A 17,655-nucleotide genomic window follows, 5' to 3' on the forward strand; every position below is an offset into this window, starting at 1 on the left:
ACAGTGTAAAAGGGTTCCCTTTCCTCCACATCCTTCCCAATAATTGCTATTTCCTGTCTTTTGATAATAGCCATTCTAACAGGTGTAAGGTGATAATCTCACTTGCATTGCCGTGATTATTAGTAATGATGTGTACCTTTTCATGTATCTGTTGGCCATCTATATGTCTTCTTTGGAAAAATGTCTATTCAGTTCCTCTGTACATTTTTTAATCTGGTTGGTTTTTCCTCTATTGAGTTGTATGAGTTCTTTATATATTTTAGATATTTACCCCTTATCAGATATATGATTTGCAAATATGTTCTCCCATTCAGTAGGTTGCCTTTTAATTTTATTGACTGTTTCTTTTGATGTGCAGAAGCTTTTTAGTTTAATTAGTCCCATTTATTTATTTTTGCTCTTGTTGTTTGTGCTTTTGGTGTGATATCCAGAAAATCACTGTCAAGACCAATGTAAAGGAACTTTTCCCTATGTTTTCTTCTAGAAGTTTTATGGTTTCTGGTCTTATGTTTAAATCTTTAATCCATTTCAAATTAATTTTTGTCAGTGGTGAACAATAAGAGTTCAATTTCATTCTGCTACTTATTATTCTTATTTCATTAGTAGAACTAACAAATATTATATCCCCAAATAAGTCATAAGTATTAATTAAACAATCTGACTCTGGAAAATTTTATTTCTAATTATTAAATAATGTTAAAGCCAAGCCGTATACAGCCTTTTATCTTTGATAAAAACCTATAATAAAAGATATATTTATAATAAGCTTTAATATGATTTTAAATCAATGTTAATAAGCAAAAAAGTCTAACATATTGGCAGCTAGAGGGACAAATGTTAGGTTATAACTGTTCTAAAAATCAGGACTTCAAAAGTTGACTGCTCTTATAATTGGATAATAAAATAATAAAATGACACTATAGAAAAATATTACTTTAAAAGTTAAAGAGCCATATAAATGCATACAATAAATGCAAGTTTAAGACTGATTTATTCAATAGTCTATCAATTGTAAATCCTACTGCAATAAATGCAATTCCATTCTCATACTAACTGCCTGGAGTTAGCACAGACTCCAAAGTCCCCAACAAGACTGCCTCACTTCAGACACCAGCTGCAAGTTCAGGGTCCCCAGCCCATCCAAACTTCTAACCAACTGACAATAAATTTAAGGGTTCCCAGGACTCCCTTAGGTTTTATAATTTGCAAGAACAACTCACAGAACTCAGGAAAGCACTATTTAAAAATTACAGTTTTACTATAAAGGATATAAATCAGTACCAGCTAAATGAAGAGACCCAGATGGTGAGGTCTGGGAAACTCACAAACACAGAGGTTCCTGGCCCTGGCCCTGTGGAATCATGACTCATCCCCCTCCAGTACATTGATGTGTTTACCAACCAGGAAGCTCAAGTAGAGCTTCCAGTTGAAAGTGGCCAGAGTTTTTATTGGGGTTTCATTACGTAGGCATGATTGATTGAATCACTAGCCATGTGCTTGAACTCAATCTCCAGCCCCTGTCCTCTATCCTTGGAGGTCAGACTGATATCACCTAGCCCAAAGCCTCAATTCTCTAATTACATGGTTGGTCTTTCCAGGTTGCCCAGCCCTCATCCTGAAACTATCAAGGAGCCTACCACAAGTCATCTCATTAGCATAAACACAGGCTGTAGTCCCAGAACCCAACCCTGAGTAACAAATGCTCCTATCACTGGAAAATTCCAAGGTTTTAGAGATCCCTCCCAGGAACCTGAGACAAAGACCAGACAATTCTTTATTTATAGAGTATCTACTAACCAGCATTTCTGCATATACTAAATACAATGATATTGTATTACTAACAACTACACTGATATTTAAGAAGGTGATAAACATGCTTGACTTGACAAAGATTAAATTTTATTCTATGTTGTTTTAATATAAGTATTTTTATAAATTATCTATGTATTTATTTGATATATATGTGGTCCTTTACTGTGGGTGCCCCCTGAATAAAGTTATGTTGAGACCCTAACCCCTGGTACCTCAGAATGTGGCTTTATTTGGAAATAAGGTCATTGCAGGTGTGTTTAGTTAAGTTGAAAAGAGGTCGAGACTTCCGGGAAGATGGCGGAAGAGTAAGACGCGGAGATCACGTTCCTCCCCACAGATACACCAGAAATACATCTACGCGTGGAACAACTCCTACAGAGCATCTACTGAACGCTGGCAGAAGACCTCAGACCTCCCAAAAGGCAAGAAACCCCCCACGTACCTGGGTAGGGCAAAAGAAAAAACTAAACAGAGACAAAAGGACAGGGACGGGTCCTGCACCAGCGGGAGAGAGCTGTGAAGGAGGAAAAGTGTCCACACACTAGGAAGCCCCTTCGCGGGTGGAGACTTCGGGAGGCGGAGTGGGGGAGCTTGGGAGCCGCGGAGGAGAGCACAGCAACAGGGGTGCGGAGGGCAAAGCGGACAGATTCCAGCGCAGAGGATCGGGCCGACCAGAACTCGCCAGCTGAGAGGCTTTTCTGCTCGCCCGCCAGGGCGGGCGGGACTGGGAGCTGAGGCTCCGGCTTTTGTCGGAGCGCCGGGAGAGGACTGAGATTGGCGGCGTGGGCACAGCCTGCAGGGCGTTGGTGCGCCGCGGCTGGCCGGGAGAGAGTCCGGGGGGTGGGGTCTGGACCTGCCGAAGAGGCAAGAGACTTTTACGTCCCTCTTTGTTTCCTGGTGCACGAGGAGAGGGGATTGGGGGCGCTGCTTGGGAGAGCTCCAGGGACGGGCGCGGGCCGCGGCTGAAGGTGCGGAGCCCGGAGACAGACGTGAGACGCTAGGGCCGCTGCTGCCGCCACCGGGGGGCCTGTGTGCGAACGCAGGTCACTGGCCACGCGCCCTTCCGGGGAGCCTGTGCAGCCCGCCGCTGCCGGGGTCCCGGGATCCAGGGACAGCTCCCCCGGGGGAACGCACAGGCGCGCCTCAGGCTGCAACGTCTCGCCGGCCTCTGCCGCCGCAGGCCCACCCCACACTCCGTGCCCCTCCCTACCCCCGGGCCTGAGTGAGCCGGAGCCTCCGAATCAGCGGCTCCTTTAACCCCGTCCTGTCTGAGCAAAGAACAGACGCCCTCCAGCGACCTACACGCACAGGCGGGGCTAAATCCAAAGCTGAGCCCCTGGGAACTGTGAGAACAAAGAAGAGAAAGGGAAATCTCTCCCAGCAGCCTCAGAAGCAGCGGATTAAAGCTCCACAATCAACTTGATATACCCTGCATCTGTGGAATACCTGAATAGACAACGAATCATCCCAAATTAAGGAGCCCTGTGGATGAAAGGCGCTTGGTGCTGCAGCCAGGAGTCAGTGCTGTGCCTCTGAGGTGGGAGAGCCAACTTCAGGACACTGATCCACAAGAGACCTCCCAGCTGCACATAATATCAAACAGCAAAAATCTCCGAGAGATCTCCATCTCAACGCCAGCACCCAGCTTCACTCAACGACCAGCAAGCTACAGTGCTGGACATCCTATGCCAAACAACTAGCAAGACAGGAACACAACCCCACCCATTAGCAGAGAGGCTGCCCAAAATCATAATAAGTCTACAGACACCCCAAAACACACCACCAGACGTGGACCTGCCCACCAGAAAGACAAGATCTAGCCTCATCCACCAGAACACAGGCACTAGTACCCTCCACCAGGAAGCCTACACAACCCACTGAACCAACCTTAGCCACTGGGGACAGACACAAAAAACAACAGGAACTACGAACCTTCAGCCTGCAAAAAAGGAGACCCCAAACACAGTAAGATAAGCAAAATGAAAAGACAGAAAAACACACCGCAGATGAAGGAGCAAGATAAAAACCCATCAGACCTAACAAATGAAGAGGAAATAGGCAGTCTACCTGAAAAAGAATTCAGAATAATGATAGTAAAGTTGATCCGAAATCTTGGAGATAGAATGGACAATAGAATGGACAAAATGCAAGAATCAGTTAACAAGGACCTAGAAGAACTAAAGATGAAACAAGCAATGATGAACAACACAATAAATGAAATTAAAAGTACTCTAGATGGGATCAATAGCAGAATAACTGAGGCAGAAGAACGGATAAGTGACCTGGAAGATAAAATAGTGGAAATAACTACTGCAGAGCAGAATAAAGAAAAAAGAATGAAAAGAACTGAGGACAGTCTCAGAGACCTCTGGGACAACATTAAACGTACCAACATTCGAATTATAGGGGTTCCAGAAGAAGAAGAGAAAAAGAAAGGGACTGAGAAAATATTTGAAGAGATTATAGTTGAAAACTTCCCTAATATGGGAAAGGAAATAGTTAATCAAGTCCAGGAAGCACAGAGAGTCCCATACAGGATAAATCCAAGGAGAAATACGCCAAGACACATATTAATCAAACTGTCAAAAATTAAATACAAAGAAAACATATTAAAAGCAGCAAGGGAAAAACAACAAATAACACACAAAGGAATCCCCATAAGGTTAACAGCTGATCTTTCAGCAGAAACTCTGCAAGCCAGAAGGGAGTGGCAGGACATATTGAAAGTGTTGAAGGAGAAAAACCTGCAACCAAGATTACTCTACCCAGCAAGGATCTCATTCAGATTTGATGGAGAAATTAAAACCTTTACAGACAAGCAAAAGCTGAGAGAGTTCAGCACCACCAAACCAGCTCTACAACAACTGCTAAAGGAACTTCTCTAGGCAAGAAACACAAAAGAAGGAAAAGACCTACAATAACAAACCCAAAACAATTAAGAAAATGGGAATGGGAACACACATATCGATAATTACCTTAAATGTAAATGGACTAAATGCTCCCACCAAAAGACACAGATTGGCTGAATGGATACAAAAACAAGACCCATATATTTGCTGTCTACAAGAGACCCACTTCAGACCTAGAGACACATACAGACTGAAAGTAAGGGGATGGAAAAAGGTATTTCATGCAAATGGAAACCAAAAGAAAGCTGGAGTAGCAATTCTCATATCAGACAAAATAGACTTTAAAACAAAGACTATTAGAAGAGACAAAGAAGGACACTACATAATGATCAAGGGATCGATCCAAGAGGAAGATATAACAATTGTAAATATTTATGCACCCAACATAGGTGCACCTCAATACATAAGGCAAATACTGACAACCATAAAAGGGGAAATCGACAGTAACACATTCATAGTAGGGGACTTTAACACCCCACTTTCACCAATGGACAGATCATCCAAAATGAAAATAAATAAGGAAACACAAGCTTTAAATGATACATTAAATGAGATGGAGTTAATTGATATTTATAGGACATTCCATCCAAAAACAACAGAATACACATTTTTCTCAAGTGCTCATGGAACATTCTCCAGGATAGATCATATCTTGGGTCACAAATCAAGCCTTGGTAAATTTAAGAAAATTGAAATTGTATCAAGTATCTTTTCCGACCACAACGCTATGAGACTCGATATCAATCACAGGAGAAGATCTGTAAAAAATACAAACACATGGAGGCTAAACAATACACTACTTAATAACGAAGTGATCACTGAAGAAATCAAAGGGGAAATCAAAAAATACCTAGAAACAAATGACAATGGAGACACGACGACTCAAAATCTATGGGATGCAGCAAAAGCAGTTCTAAGAGGGAAGTTTATAGCAATACAATCTTACCTTAAGAAACAGGAAACATCTCGAATAAACAACCTAACCTTGCACCTAAAGCAATTAGAGAAAGAAGAACAAAAAAACCCCAAAGTTAGCAGGAGGAAAGAAATCATAAAAATCAGATCAGAAATAAATGAAAAAGAAATGAAGGAAACGATAGCAAAGATCAATAAAACTAAAAGCTGGTTCTTTGAAAGGATAAACAAAATTGATAAACCATTAGCCAGACTCATCAAGAAAAAAAGGGAGAAGACTCAAATCAATAGAATTAGAAATGAAAAAGGAGAAGTAACAACTGACACTGCAGAAATACAAAAGATCATGAGAGATTACTACAAGCAACTCTATGCCAATAAAATGGACAACGTGGAAGAAATGGACAAATTCTTAGAAAGGCACAACCTGCCAAGACTGAATCAGGAAGAAATAGAAAATATGAACAGACCAATCACAAGCACTGAAATTGAAACTGTGATTAAAAATCTTCCAACAAGCAAAAGCCCAGGACCAGATGGCTTCACAGGCGAATTCTATCAAACATTTAGAGAAGAGCTATCACCTATCCTTCTCAGACTCTTCCAAAATATAGCAGAGGGAGGAACACTCCCAAACTCATTCTACGAGGCCACCATCACCCTGATACCAAAACCAGACAAGGATGTCACAAAGAAAGAAAACTACAGGCCAATATCACTGATGAACATAGATGCAAAGATCCTCAACAAAATACTAGCAAACAGAATCCAACAGCACATTAAACGGATCATACACCATGATCAAGTGGGGTTTATTCCAGGAATGCAAGGATTCTTCAATATACGCAAATCAATCAACGTGATACACCATATTAACAAATTGAAGGAGAAAAACCATATGATCATCTCAATAGATGCAGAGAAAGCTTTTGACAAAATTCAACACCCATTTATGATAAAAACCCTGCAGAAAGTAGGCATAGAGGGAACTTTCCTCAACATAATAAAGGCCATATATAACAAACCCACAGCCAACATCGTCCTCAATGGTGAAAAACTGAAAGCATTTCCACTAAGATCAGGAACAAGACAAGGTTGCCCACTCTCACCACTCTTATTCAACATAGTTTTGGAAGTTTTAGCCACAGCAATCAGAGAAGAAAAGGAAATAAAAGGAATCCAAATCGGAAAAGAAGAAGTAAAGCTGTCACTGTTTGCAGATGACATGATACTATACATTCAGAATCCTAAAGATGCTACCAGAAAACTACTAGAGCTAATCAATGAATGTGGTAAAGTAGCAGGATACAAAATTAATGCACAGAAATCTCTGGCATTCCTATATACTAATGATGAAAAATCTGAAAGTGAAATCAAGAAAACACTCCCATTTACCATTGCAACAAAAAGAATAAAATATCTAGGAATAAACCTACCTAAGGAGACAAAAGACCTGTATGCAGAAAATTATAAGACACTGATGAAAGAAATTAAAGATGATCCAAATAGATGGAGAGATATACCATGTTCTTGGATTGGAAGAATCAACATTGTGAAAATGACTCTACTACCCAAAGCAATCTACAGATTCAATGCAATCCCTATGAAACTACCACTGGCATTTTTCACAGAACTAGAACAAAAAATCTCACAATTTGTATGGAAACACAAAAGACCCCGAATAGCCAAAGCAATCTTGAGAACGAAAAATGGAGCTGGAGGAATCAGGCTTCCTGACTTCAGACTATACTACAAAGCTACAGTAATCAAGACAGTATGGTACTGGCACAAAAACAGAAATATAGATCAATGGAACAGGATAGAAAGCCCAGAGATAAACCCACGCACATATGGTCACCTTATCTTTGACAAAGGAGGCAGAAATGTACAGTGGAGAAAGGACAGCCTATTCAATAAGTGGTGCTGGGAAAACTGGACAGCTACATGTAAAAGTATGAGATTAGATCACTCCCTAACACCATACACAAAAATAAGCTCAAAATGGATTAAAGACCTAAATGTAAGGCCAGAAACTATCAAACTCTTAGAGGAAAACATAGGCAGAACACTCTATGACATAAATCACAGCAAGATCCTTTTTGACCCACCTCCTAGAGAAATGGAAATAAAAACAAAAGTAAACAAATGGGACCTAATGAAACTTAAAAGCTTTTGCGCAGCAAAGGAAACCATAAAGAAGACCCAAAGACAACCCTCAGAATGGGAGAAAATATTTGCAAATGAAGCAACTGACAAAGGATTAATCTCCAAAATTTATAAGCAGCTCATGCAGCTTAATAACAAAAGAACAAACAACCCAATCCAAAAATGGGCAGAAGACCTAAATAGACATTTCTCCAAAGAAGATATACAGAGTGCCAACAAACACATGAAAGAATGCTCAACATCACTAATCATTAGAGAAATGCAAATCAAAACTACAATGAGATATCATCTCACACCAGTCAGAATGGCCATCATCAAAAAATCTAGAAACAATAAATGCTGGAGAGGGTGTGGAGAAAAGGGAACCCTCTTACACTGTTGGTGGGAATGTAAATTGATACAGCCACTGTGGAGAACAGTATGGAGGTTCCTTAAAAAGCTACAAATAGAACTACCATATGACCCAGCAATCCCACTACTGGGCATATACCCTGAGAAAACCATAATTCAAAAAGAGTCATGTACCAAAATGTTCATTGCAGCTCTATTTACAATAGCCCAGAGATGGAAACAACCTAAGTGTCCATCATCGGATGAATGGATAAAGAAGATGTGGCACATATATACAATGGAATATTACTCAGCCATAAAAAGAGACGAAATTGAGCTATTTGTAATGAGGTGGATAGACCTAGAGTCTGTCATACAGAGTGAAGTAAGTCAGAAAGAGAGAGACAAATACCGTATCCTAACACATATATATGGAATTTAAGAAAAAAAAAATGTCATGAAAAACCTAGGGGTGAAACAGGAATAAAGACACAGACTTACTAGAGAATGGACTTGAGGCTATGGGGAGGGGGAAGGGTAAACGGTGACAAAGCAATAAAGAGGCATGGACATGTATACACTACCAAACGTAAGGTAGATAGCTAGTGGGAAGCAGCCGCATAGCACAGGGAGATCAGCTCGGTGCTTTGTGACCGCCTGGAGGGGTGGGATAGGGAGGGTGGGAGGGAGGGTGACGCAAGCAGGAAGAGATATGGGAACATATGTATATATATAACTGATTCATTTTGTTGTGAAGCTGAAACTAACATACCATTGTAAAGCAATTATGCTCCAATAAAGATGTTTAAAAAAAAAAAAAAAGAAAAGAAAAGAGGTCACACTGAGTAAGATAGGTCTCTCAATCCAATTTTACTATTATCCTTGTAAGAAGGCCATGTAAAGACAGAGACACATTGGGACAATATGACAATGAAGGTAGAGACTAGAGTTATGCAGCTGTAGGCCCAAAACACAAAGTTTACTGGCAAACCACCAGAAGCTAGGAAGAAGCAAGGGAAGATTGCCCTCAGGTTTCAGAAAGAGTATGGCCCTGCCAACAACTTGATTTTGCACTTCTAGCCTCCAGAACTATGAAACCATAAATTTTCACTATTTTAAGCCACCTAATTTATAGTACTTGGTTACAGGAGCCCTAGGAAACTATTACCATCCTCAAATGCTAAGATGTAGTAGTAGTGCTCTAAAACAGACTTACCATATACTCCCCACACCAACCTAGTTTGCTTGGACACCCAAGTCTAGGAACAAATGGCTTTGCCAGCCCTCCATCCTACTAAACTGTATTGCTCTCAAGGCTTTGAGAAAATGCAAAGTATCTTATTTTCACATACACAAAAAAACTGACAATCTAGACATGTGTGAACTTTGTTTTAACCAAACCATTTGACTATCTATAAGGTTTCTTTCCCAAAAATTCCAGGTAACAAAAATTTCTTTACATCTTATCTATCTGTAGTGTAAGTAACTGACAATTAGCCTTTTTGATTGTAATGTAAGTGCTGGACATTAAGCTTTTAATTGCTGAGGCATCCCCTTCAAATACATCCATCTTGAATAAATGCACTGCCAGCTATAAAAGTAGATAAAGAGCAAGGATGCCCACCCATGAAGTTCCCTTTTTTCAGAAAGGCAGACCCATATAACTGACCATTTGATTGACTGCCTTGCTTTTTCCCTTCCCATGCTTTAATTCCTGCTTTTATATTTTAAATTCACCAATAAAGAGTGAACCCACAAAACCCTAGGCACCCCACTCTCAGCCCCAATAAAAGCAAAACCCCAAGCCCACGCTCTCTTTCTACCTGATACCACACTGGGTAGCCCCACACATGCTGTGTACCCTCCAGGACATGTGAGTAATAAACTTTGTTTTTTTTCAAAGTTTCCTGATGGCTGTTGCTAAAGTAAAGTGTGTCTTGCAATCATAATAAGAACCATATCAATTATACTCCAATAAAGATGTTAAAAAAAAAAGACTGCTGATCACAGATCATCAAAGCAAGTAAAATAATAATTTAAAAGTTTAAAATATTGTGAGAATTACCAAAATGTGACAGAGACATGAAGTGAGCAAATGCTGTTGGAAAAATAGTATTGAGAGACTTGCTTGGTGCAGGGTTGCCACAAACCTGCAACATCTGAGAAGTCTAATAAAGGTATGCCTGTACAAGTTTCACAAAAACAAGCAAACAAACAAAAACCGCAACAGGCTGAAACGAACTGCAAACACTATCTTACTAGAAACATTAACACAGGTTGAAATAAGTAGAATCCCTCTTTTGACAAAGTGTAAGCTACTATATTGCACTCAAAAAATAATGCACAAGATGCCAACTCACCTTATGAAAGCCTTTCTCCTGCAACATGGTCTACAAAGCTCAATCAAATGAGGTACTTTAGTCTACACAAGCACTAAAAAACCAATTAAGGAATTTTTAAATACTAAATTCAAATCACTTATGAAGAGGACTTACAGCTGCCAATAATTTATATTTAAAACTTCTCCAAACACCAAACCCAGATAAAGACATCACAAGAAAATTAAAAAACCAATATCTCTAATGCAAAAATCCTCAACAAAATACTGGCAAGCTAAATCCAACTGCACTGTTAAAAGAATAACACACTATGACCAAGTGATATTTATCCCAGGAATGCAAGAATGGTTCAACATAAGAAAATCAACATAATATACCACATTAACAGAGCAAAAGGAAAAAAAAACACATGATTATCTCAACAGATGCAGAAAAAGCATTTAACAAAATCCAACACCTATGCATGATAAAAACATCCAGCAATAGAAGGGACCTTGCTTAACATGATAAACAGGATTTATGGAAAACCCACAGCTAGCACCTTATTCAAGGTAAAAAACTGAAAGCTCTCCCCCTAAGATCAAGAACAAGACAAAGGACTTCCCTGGTGGCACAGTGGTTAAGAATCCGCCTGACAATGCAGGGGACACGGGTTTGATCCCTGGTCCGGGAAGATCCCATGTGCCGCAGAGCAACTAAGTCCATGCACCACAATTACTGAGCCTGCGCTCTACAGCCTGTAGGCCACAACTACTGAGCCCATGTGCCACAACTAATGAAGCCCACATGCCTAGAGCCCATGCTCCACAACACGAGAAGCTACTGCAACAAGAAGCCCGCACACCGCAACAAAGAGTAACCCCCGCTTGCCTCAACTAGAGAAAGCCCATGCACAGCAACAAAGACTGAACGCAGCCAAAAATAAATAAATTAAATAAATTAATTTAAAAAGAAACCAAAAAACAAACAAGACAAAACAAAGATGCTCACTCTCCCCAGAGCTATTCAGAATTCTACCGTAAGTCCTAGCCAGAGCAATTAGGGAAGAATAAGAAATAAAAGCTACTCAGATTGGAAAGGAAGAACTAAAACTATCTCTATTCACAGGTGACATAATTCTCTATATAGAAAATTGTAAAGAATCCACAGAAAATCTACTAGAGCTAATAAATGAATTTAGCAAAGTTGCACAGCACAAGATCAACATACAAAGATCAGCTGTTTCTACACACAAGCAGTGAACAATCTGAAAAGGAAATTTTAAAAACAATTCTATTAATAATAGTACCTAAAAGAATAAAATAGGTAGAAATAAATTTAATCAAGAAGGTGAAAGACTTGCACACTGCAAATTACGAAATACTGATAAATTTAAGAAGACCTAAATAATAGGAAAGGCATCCCACGTTCACAGAATGTAACATTAATAGTGTTAAAATGGCAATACTCCCCAAAGCAATCTTCAGATACAATACAAGCTCTATCAAAATTCCATAGGCCTTTTTTGCAGAAATGGAAAAGGTGATCTTCAAACTCATGGAATTGCAAAGGGCCCTGAATAGCCAAAACAATACTGAAAAATAAAAACACAGTTGGAGGGCTCACCCTTCCCAATTTCAAAATTTACTACAAAGCTACAGTAATCAAAACAGTGTAGCACTAGTATAAGAATAGATGTACAGACAAATGAAAGAGAATTGAAAGTCCAGAAGTAAACCCTAACATATATGGCCAACTGATTTTCAACAAGGCTGTAAAATGATTTTTAACAATTCAACCGTAAAAGAATCTCTTCAACAAATGGTGCTAGGAACACTAGATAACCACATGCAAAAGAATGAAGTTGGACCACTACCTCACTCTATATAAAAAATTAATGATAATTAATTTTGGTTAATTAAAAGTAGGTCAGTAACCTAAATATCAATATGAGATAAAACTATAAAACTATTAGAAGAAAACATAGGGTAAATCTTTATGACCTTAGATTTCATGATAGATTCTCAGATTTTACACCCAAACACAAGCAACATCAACAACAAAAATAGATAAATGGCATTCATACAAATTAAAAATCACTGTTCATCAAAAGACATTATTTTAAAAAATGAAGACAATCTACAGAATAAGAGAAAATATTTGCAAGTCACTTATTGGATAAGGGTTTAGTGTCCAGAATACATAAAAAATCTTATAACTCGACAACAGAGGCAAACAACCCAAATAAAAAATGGGGAGAGAATATAAACAGACATTTTTCCAAAGAAAATATACAAATGGCCAACAAGCACATGAAACAATGCTCAGTATTATGGATCATTAAGGAAATACAAAGCAAACTCACCAGGCACCACTTCATACCCACTAGGACGGCAATTAAAAAAGAAAAAGAAAGAAAAGAAAAGAAAAGAACAAGTGTTGGTGACTATACAGAGAAATAAGAATCCTCCTACACTGCTGATGGAAAAGTAAAATGGTACAGCCACTGTGGAAAACAATCTGACCTTTCCTCAAAAAGTTAAACGTAGTTAACTGACTCAGCAATTCCACTCCTAGGTATAGATCTAAAGTAACTGAAAACAGGGACTTAAACACTTTTTCACAAATGTTCATAGTAGCACTATTCACAACAGGTAAAAGGTGGAAACAATCCAAATGTCTATCAACTGATGAACGGATAAACAAATTGTGATATATACATACAATGGAATAGTATTCAGCCATAAAAAAAGAATGAAATATTGATACATGCTTCAACTTCAATGAATCTTGAAAATATTCTAAGCAAAAGAAGCTAGACATAAAAGATCATGTATTACATGATTCCTTTTATATGAAATATCTGGAGTAGACAAATCCATAGAGACAGCAGATAAGTGGTTACCAAAGGATGGGGGTAGGGGGATATGGAAAGTGATTAGTTAATGGGTACAGGGATACTTCTGGGATAATGAAAAAGTTTTGAAACTAAAGAGAGGTGGTGATTGTACAACACTGTGAATACAGTAAATGTTACTGAATTTTACACTTTAAAATGGCTAATTGTATGTTATGTGAATTTCATCTCAATTAGAAAAATAGAAAGAAAAATAAATAAAGTAAAATAACACAAAACAAAATAAAATAAAAACCTTTCCAAACAGTGGTGTAGTAGTGATCTGAAATTTGGGCCTGTAAGAAATGGTGAGATACCAAGAACAAATTTTTTTTAATTTTACATCTTTATTGGAGTATAATTGCTTTACAATGTTGTGCTAGTTACTGCTGTACAACAAAGTGAATCAGCTATATGTATGCATATATTCCCACATCTCCTCCCTCTTGCGTCTCCCTCCCACCCTCCCTATCCCACCCCTCTAGGTGGTCACAAAGCACCGAGCTGATCTCCCTGTGCTATGCAGCTGCTTCCCATTAGCTATCTATTTTACATTTGGTAGTGTATCTATATGTCCATGCCACTCTCTCACTTCATCCCAGCTTCCCCTTCCCCACCCACCTTGTCCTCAAGTCCATTCTGTACACCAAGAACAGCTTAAAAACTAGAGTTGTACCCTATTTTTAAGTGAATGCTAATTATATACGTAAGTATATAGAGATATAGATATCTCCAAGAGTAATAAATTGCTTTGCAAAGATATTAGTCTTTTGCAACCATTTTGAATTTCAATCCTAAAATTAACTGTCATCTACACGCTTTCCACCAACAAAGAAATGATTGAATATACTTTTTCAAACTATATAACATTCCCCACACCCTGCTAAGAATCACTACTACAAATAAAAAATTGCCATTATGCCATTAAAACATAATTTGATTTTTTTTAATTTAGTTCATGCTTTTTCAAGATATATGTATTGCATAAAATGAAGTTCCTTGTATAGGCAAAAAAACTTATGCCACAGAGGATTACTAATTTCTCTGATCATAAAGATGACCAGTTATCCAAACACAGATCTTATGACATAAATCAATATTTCCATGATATAAACATGTGGATTTCATTTTTAATTCTGCAAATTGGGAAATTATTATATCAAATCCTGTGGCTTCTTCTTTGCTACAAAGTTTCTGGTTCTCTCCAACAACTGCCTAGTTTTTACCTTTGTTTTTGTTTGCAACGGTATAAGAAAATCCTGGTGCTTGTCCTGTTTTTCTGCCAAAAACGCCCCAGAGGTTTGGACCAGTTTTGTGTTTTCCACCTTTTTCCACTGTGTGGCACTGAGCATACTTTTGAACAAAGATCTTCTTGCCTGCCTCAGCATTTGCCATTTTGTTCTGCAATGAAACATTAAACCACAAACCAAAGAAAATATCTGATTTGCAAGGCTGGATAAAAAGGAATTTCATCACTTTGACTGAAGTGAATACTAATGATATTAAACCAAAATATAATTTAAAGCAGACATGCTTTAAATTCTGAGTGCTCAAAAACACAAACATAGCATCCAATTTTATAAAGAATCATCTCACTTATCAGGTTTATTTTGAATTTCTAGCCATTGCTACTTCAGAAATTGCTGTTGGTATAAGCCTGGTTTTCCTTCAGCCTTCAAACAATTACAGTAATTTACCTAAGACAACAATATTCTATTTTTCTTTTCACTTCCAAAAAGTAGAGGTGCAAACAATGACGTGAAGCATATATGTCTAAATTGGTATTCCCTTACTTAAAAATAATCACATAACAAATTGGAAAGGTGATTAAATATGATATTTATTATGATTATTTACATGCCTGCAATAATAGACAAAACTATAAAAAACCATATAGAAATGAGGCCACAGCAAGCTACATGTAATACATAATTTCCTATTTACCTTACACTCTCAGCTGTAAACAAATCTACCAGACTAAATCAAGCACTACCTAAAAACAATCAAACATTACTGAGTTCAGTCAGCATTAGTACATGTAGTAGAAAATATACAGTTCTAAGTAAGGAGGGGTTTGTTACACAGTGATAGACATACACAATAAATTCTGCCTAAAGATATTTCGGTAAGACTGCCAAAAACTCGGGGTTTCCCTGGTGGCACAGTGGTTAAGAATCCGCCTGCCAACGCAGGGGACACAGGTTTGATTCCTGGTCCGGAAGATCCCACATGCTGCGAAGCAACTAAGTCCATGCACCACAACTACTGAGACCGCACTCTAGAGCCCGCGAGCCACAACTACTGAGCACGCACACCACAACAACTGAAGCCTGTGTGCCCTGGAGCCTGCGTGCCTCAACTACTGAGCCCACACGCCACAACTACTGAAGCCCACGCGCCTAGAGCCCAGGATCCGCAACAAGGGAAGCCACCACAAAGAGACGCCCTAGTACCACAACGAGGAGTAGACCCCACTCGCTGCAACTGGAGAAAGCCCACGCACAGCAATGAAGACCCAATGCGGCCAAAAATAAATTTAAATAAATAAATAAATAAAATAAAGAATTCTTACAAATAATAAAAAACAATTTTAAAAAGAGACTGCCAGGGCTTCCCTGGTGGCGCAGTGGTTGAGAATCCGCCTGCTGATGCAGGAGAAACGGGTTCATGCCCCGGTCCGGGAAGGTCCCGCATGCCGCGGAGCAGCTGGGCCCATGAGCCATGTCCGCTGAGCCTGCGCGTCTGGAGCCTATGCTGCGCAACGGGAGAGGCCACAGCTGTGAGAGGCCCACGTATCGCAAAAAAAAAAAAAGACTGCCAAAAACTCTGTTATGTACCTAAATAAATGCCTCTTCCATCCAAAATGATATAAAAACTAAAATAATTTTAACTTATTGAAAAAAATTTAGTTTAAAATGCAGTACCTGGGTTTTGTTTTCCTGCAGTTTGTATTCTTTAAAGAATGGTTGCGGGGGAGGTGGGAATGGGAATGGATTCCACATAAGGGTTACTGTTACATAAATAACTAAAATACCTAATTCTTGACAGTACAGTTCTAAGCACATTTTTACCTCCAAAACTCAACCGAGGGGCTTCTCTGGTGGTGCAGTGGTTGGGAGTCCGCCTGCCGATGCAGGGGACACGGGCTCGTGCCCGGGTCCGGGAAGATCCCACATGCCGCGGAGCGGCTGGGCCCGTGAGCCATGGCCGCTGAGCCTGCGCGTCTGGAGCCTGTGCTCCGCAACGGGAGAGGCCACAGCTGTGAGAGGCCCACGTATCGCAAAAAAAAAAAAAAAAGAAAGAAAGGCTGCTGCAGAGAGGTCCCTCTCTAGAAACTGTCTTCTGTAGCACTTTCAGGGGTACCCAGGCCCCACCTCGCTGGGGCTAAGGCGAGCTTCTTACTAACCAAACGGTTGGATCCTCCTCTCTGAGTGAACCCAGGCCCAAATTGCATCATGGCCCATAACCAGTGCTCAGATCACATGAGGGCCCGGCCCACCCCCTCCTACCTAGTCCCATACTTACCACAGGGCCAGCTGCTCCATCCTCCGCTTCCCCAGAGAACCTTTAACGTCAACTGTGCGGCGGCTCGGCCAAAGCGTGCGCCCCAAGTTCAAGTCTGGCTGCCCGGCGGCTGCAGCGCCTCGTAAGGCCGCACTGAAACGCCGGGCCTGCATGTGCTTCTGGTGGACGCCAGCCAGTGGTAGGCGGGGCTCCATCGGCACTGCTGATTGGCTCCCAAATCCCACGGAATCGCAATTCTCGCAGGGGCCTAAAGCTTCGCGCTGCCGAGCCGTCAGTGACTGAGTGTAAACGTGACAGAGTAAGGGTCCGGCTTTGTTTGTTTCACTTTTACCTAACTGAAGAGTTAAATTATCTATGTATATTCACAATATGTACCAGCTCTTGCTTGAAGTAGGAATCCAATGTTTTATGAATGGTCCGTTAGTATTTGATTGCGGGAGTCAAATCACGTCAATAAATGAATAAGGCAACTACTTATTCTGTGGGCAAGACACGGTGCCAAGCAACTCGTAAGGACAAACACTGACCTGAAGCGCCAATTTTCTATGAGTTATAATCCAGCTGGGGCAAGATTTAAGTACATTAAAAGTTAAATCATTATAAATGAGCTACATAAAAAGTGCAATAATACAAGAACGGACAGCGAGGTTGCAAGCTGCTCGTTAATCGCCAAAAGAGCAGAATAGAGTATGAATAGAAACAGAGAGAGAATGAGCGAGGGAGGAAGATATAAAGGAGAGGACTGGGAAAGCTATACGAAGACGAGGGTATTGAAGGCAGAAAC

At 39.8% G+C, this 17,655-nt stretch overlaps 1 protein-coding gene across 1 annotated transcript in view; it reads right to left on the bottom strand.

The window, feature by feature from the left end:
- LOC105747703 (cytochrome c 2) overlaps positions 1-14,741 on the bottom strand; it is a 29,646-nt gene extending 14,905 nt beyond the window's left edge. Inside the window, exon 1 of the mRNA XM_004267366.2 lies at positions 14,573-14,741. Within this exon, the coding sequence (XP_004267414.1) occupies positions 14,573-14,741 (169 nt within the window). The remainder of the gene's footprint in view (positions 1-14,572) is intronic.
- Between the last annotated feature and the right edge of the window lie 2,914 nt (positions 14,742-17,655).

This window comes from Orcinus orca, chromosome 7, assembly GCF_937001465.1.
Source record: "Orcinus orca chromosome 7, mOrcOrc1.1, whole genome shotgun sequence".
Classification (NCBI taxonomy): domain Eukaryota; kingdom Metazoa; phylum Chordata; class Mammalia; order Artiodactyla; family Delphinidae; genus Orcinus; species Orcinus orca.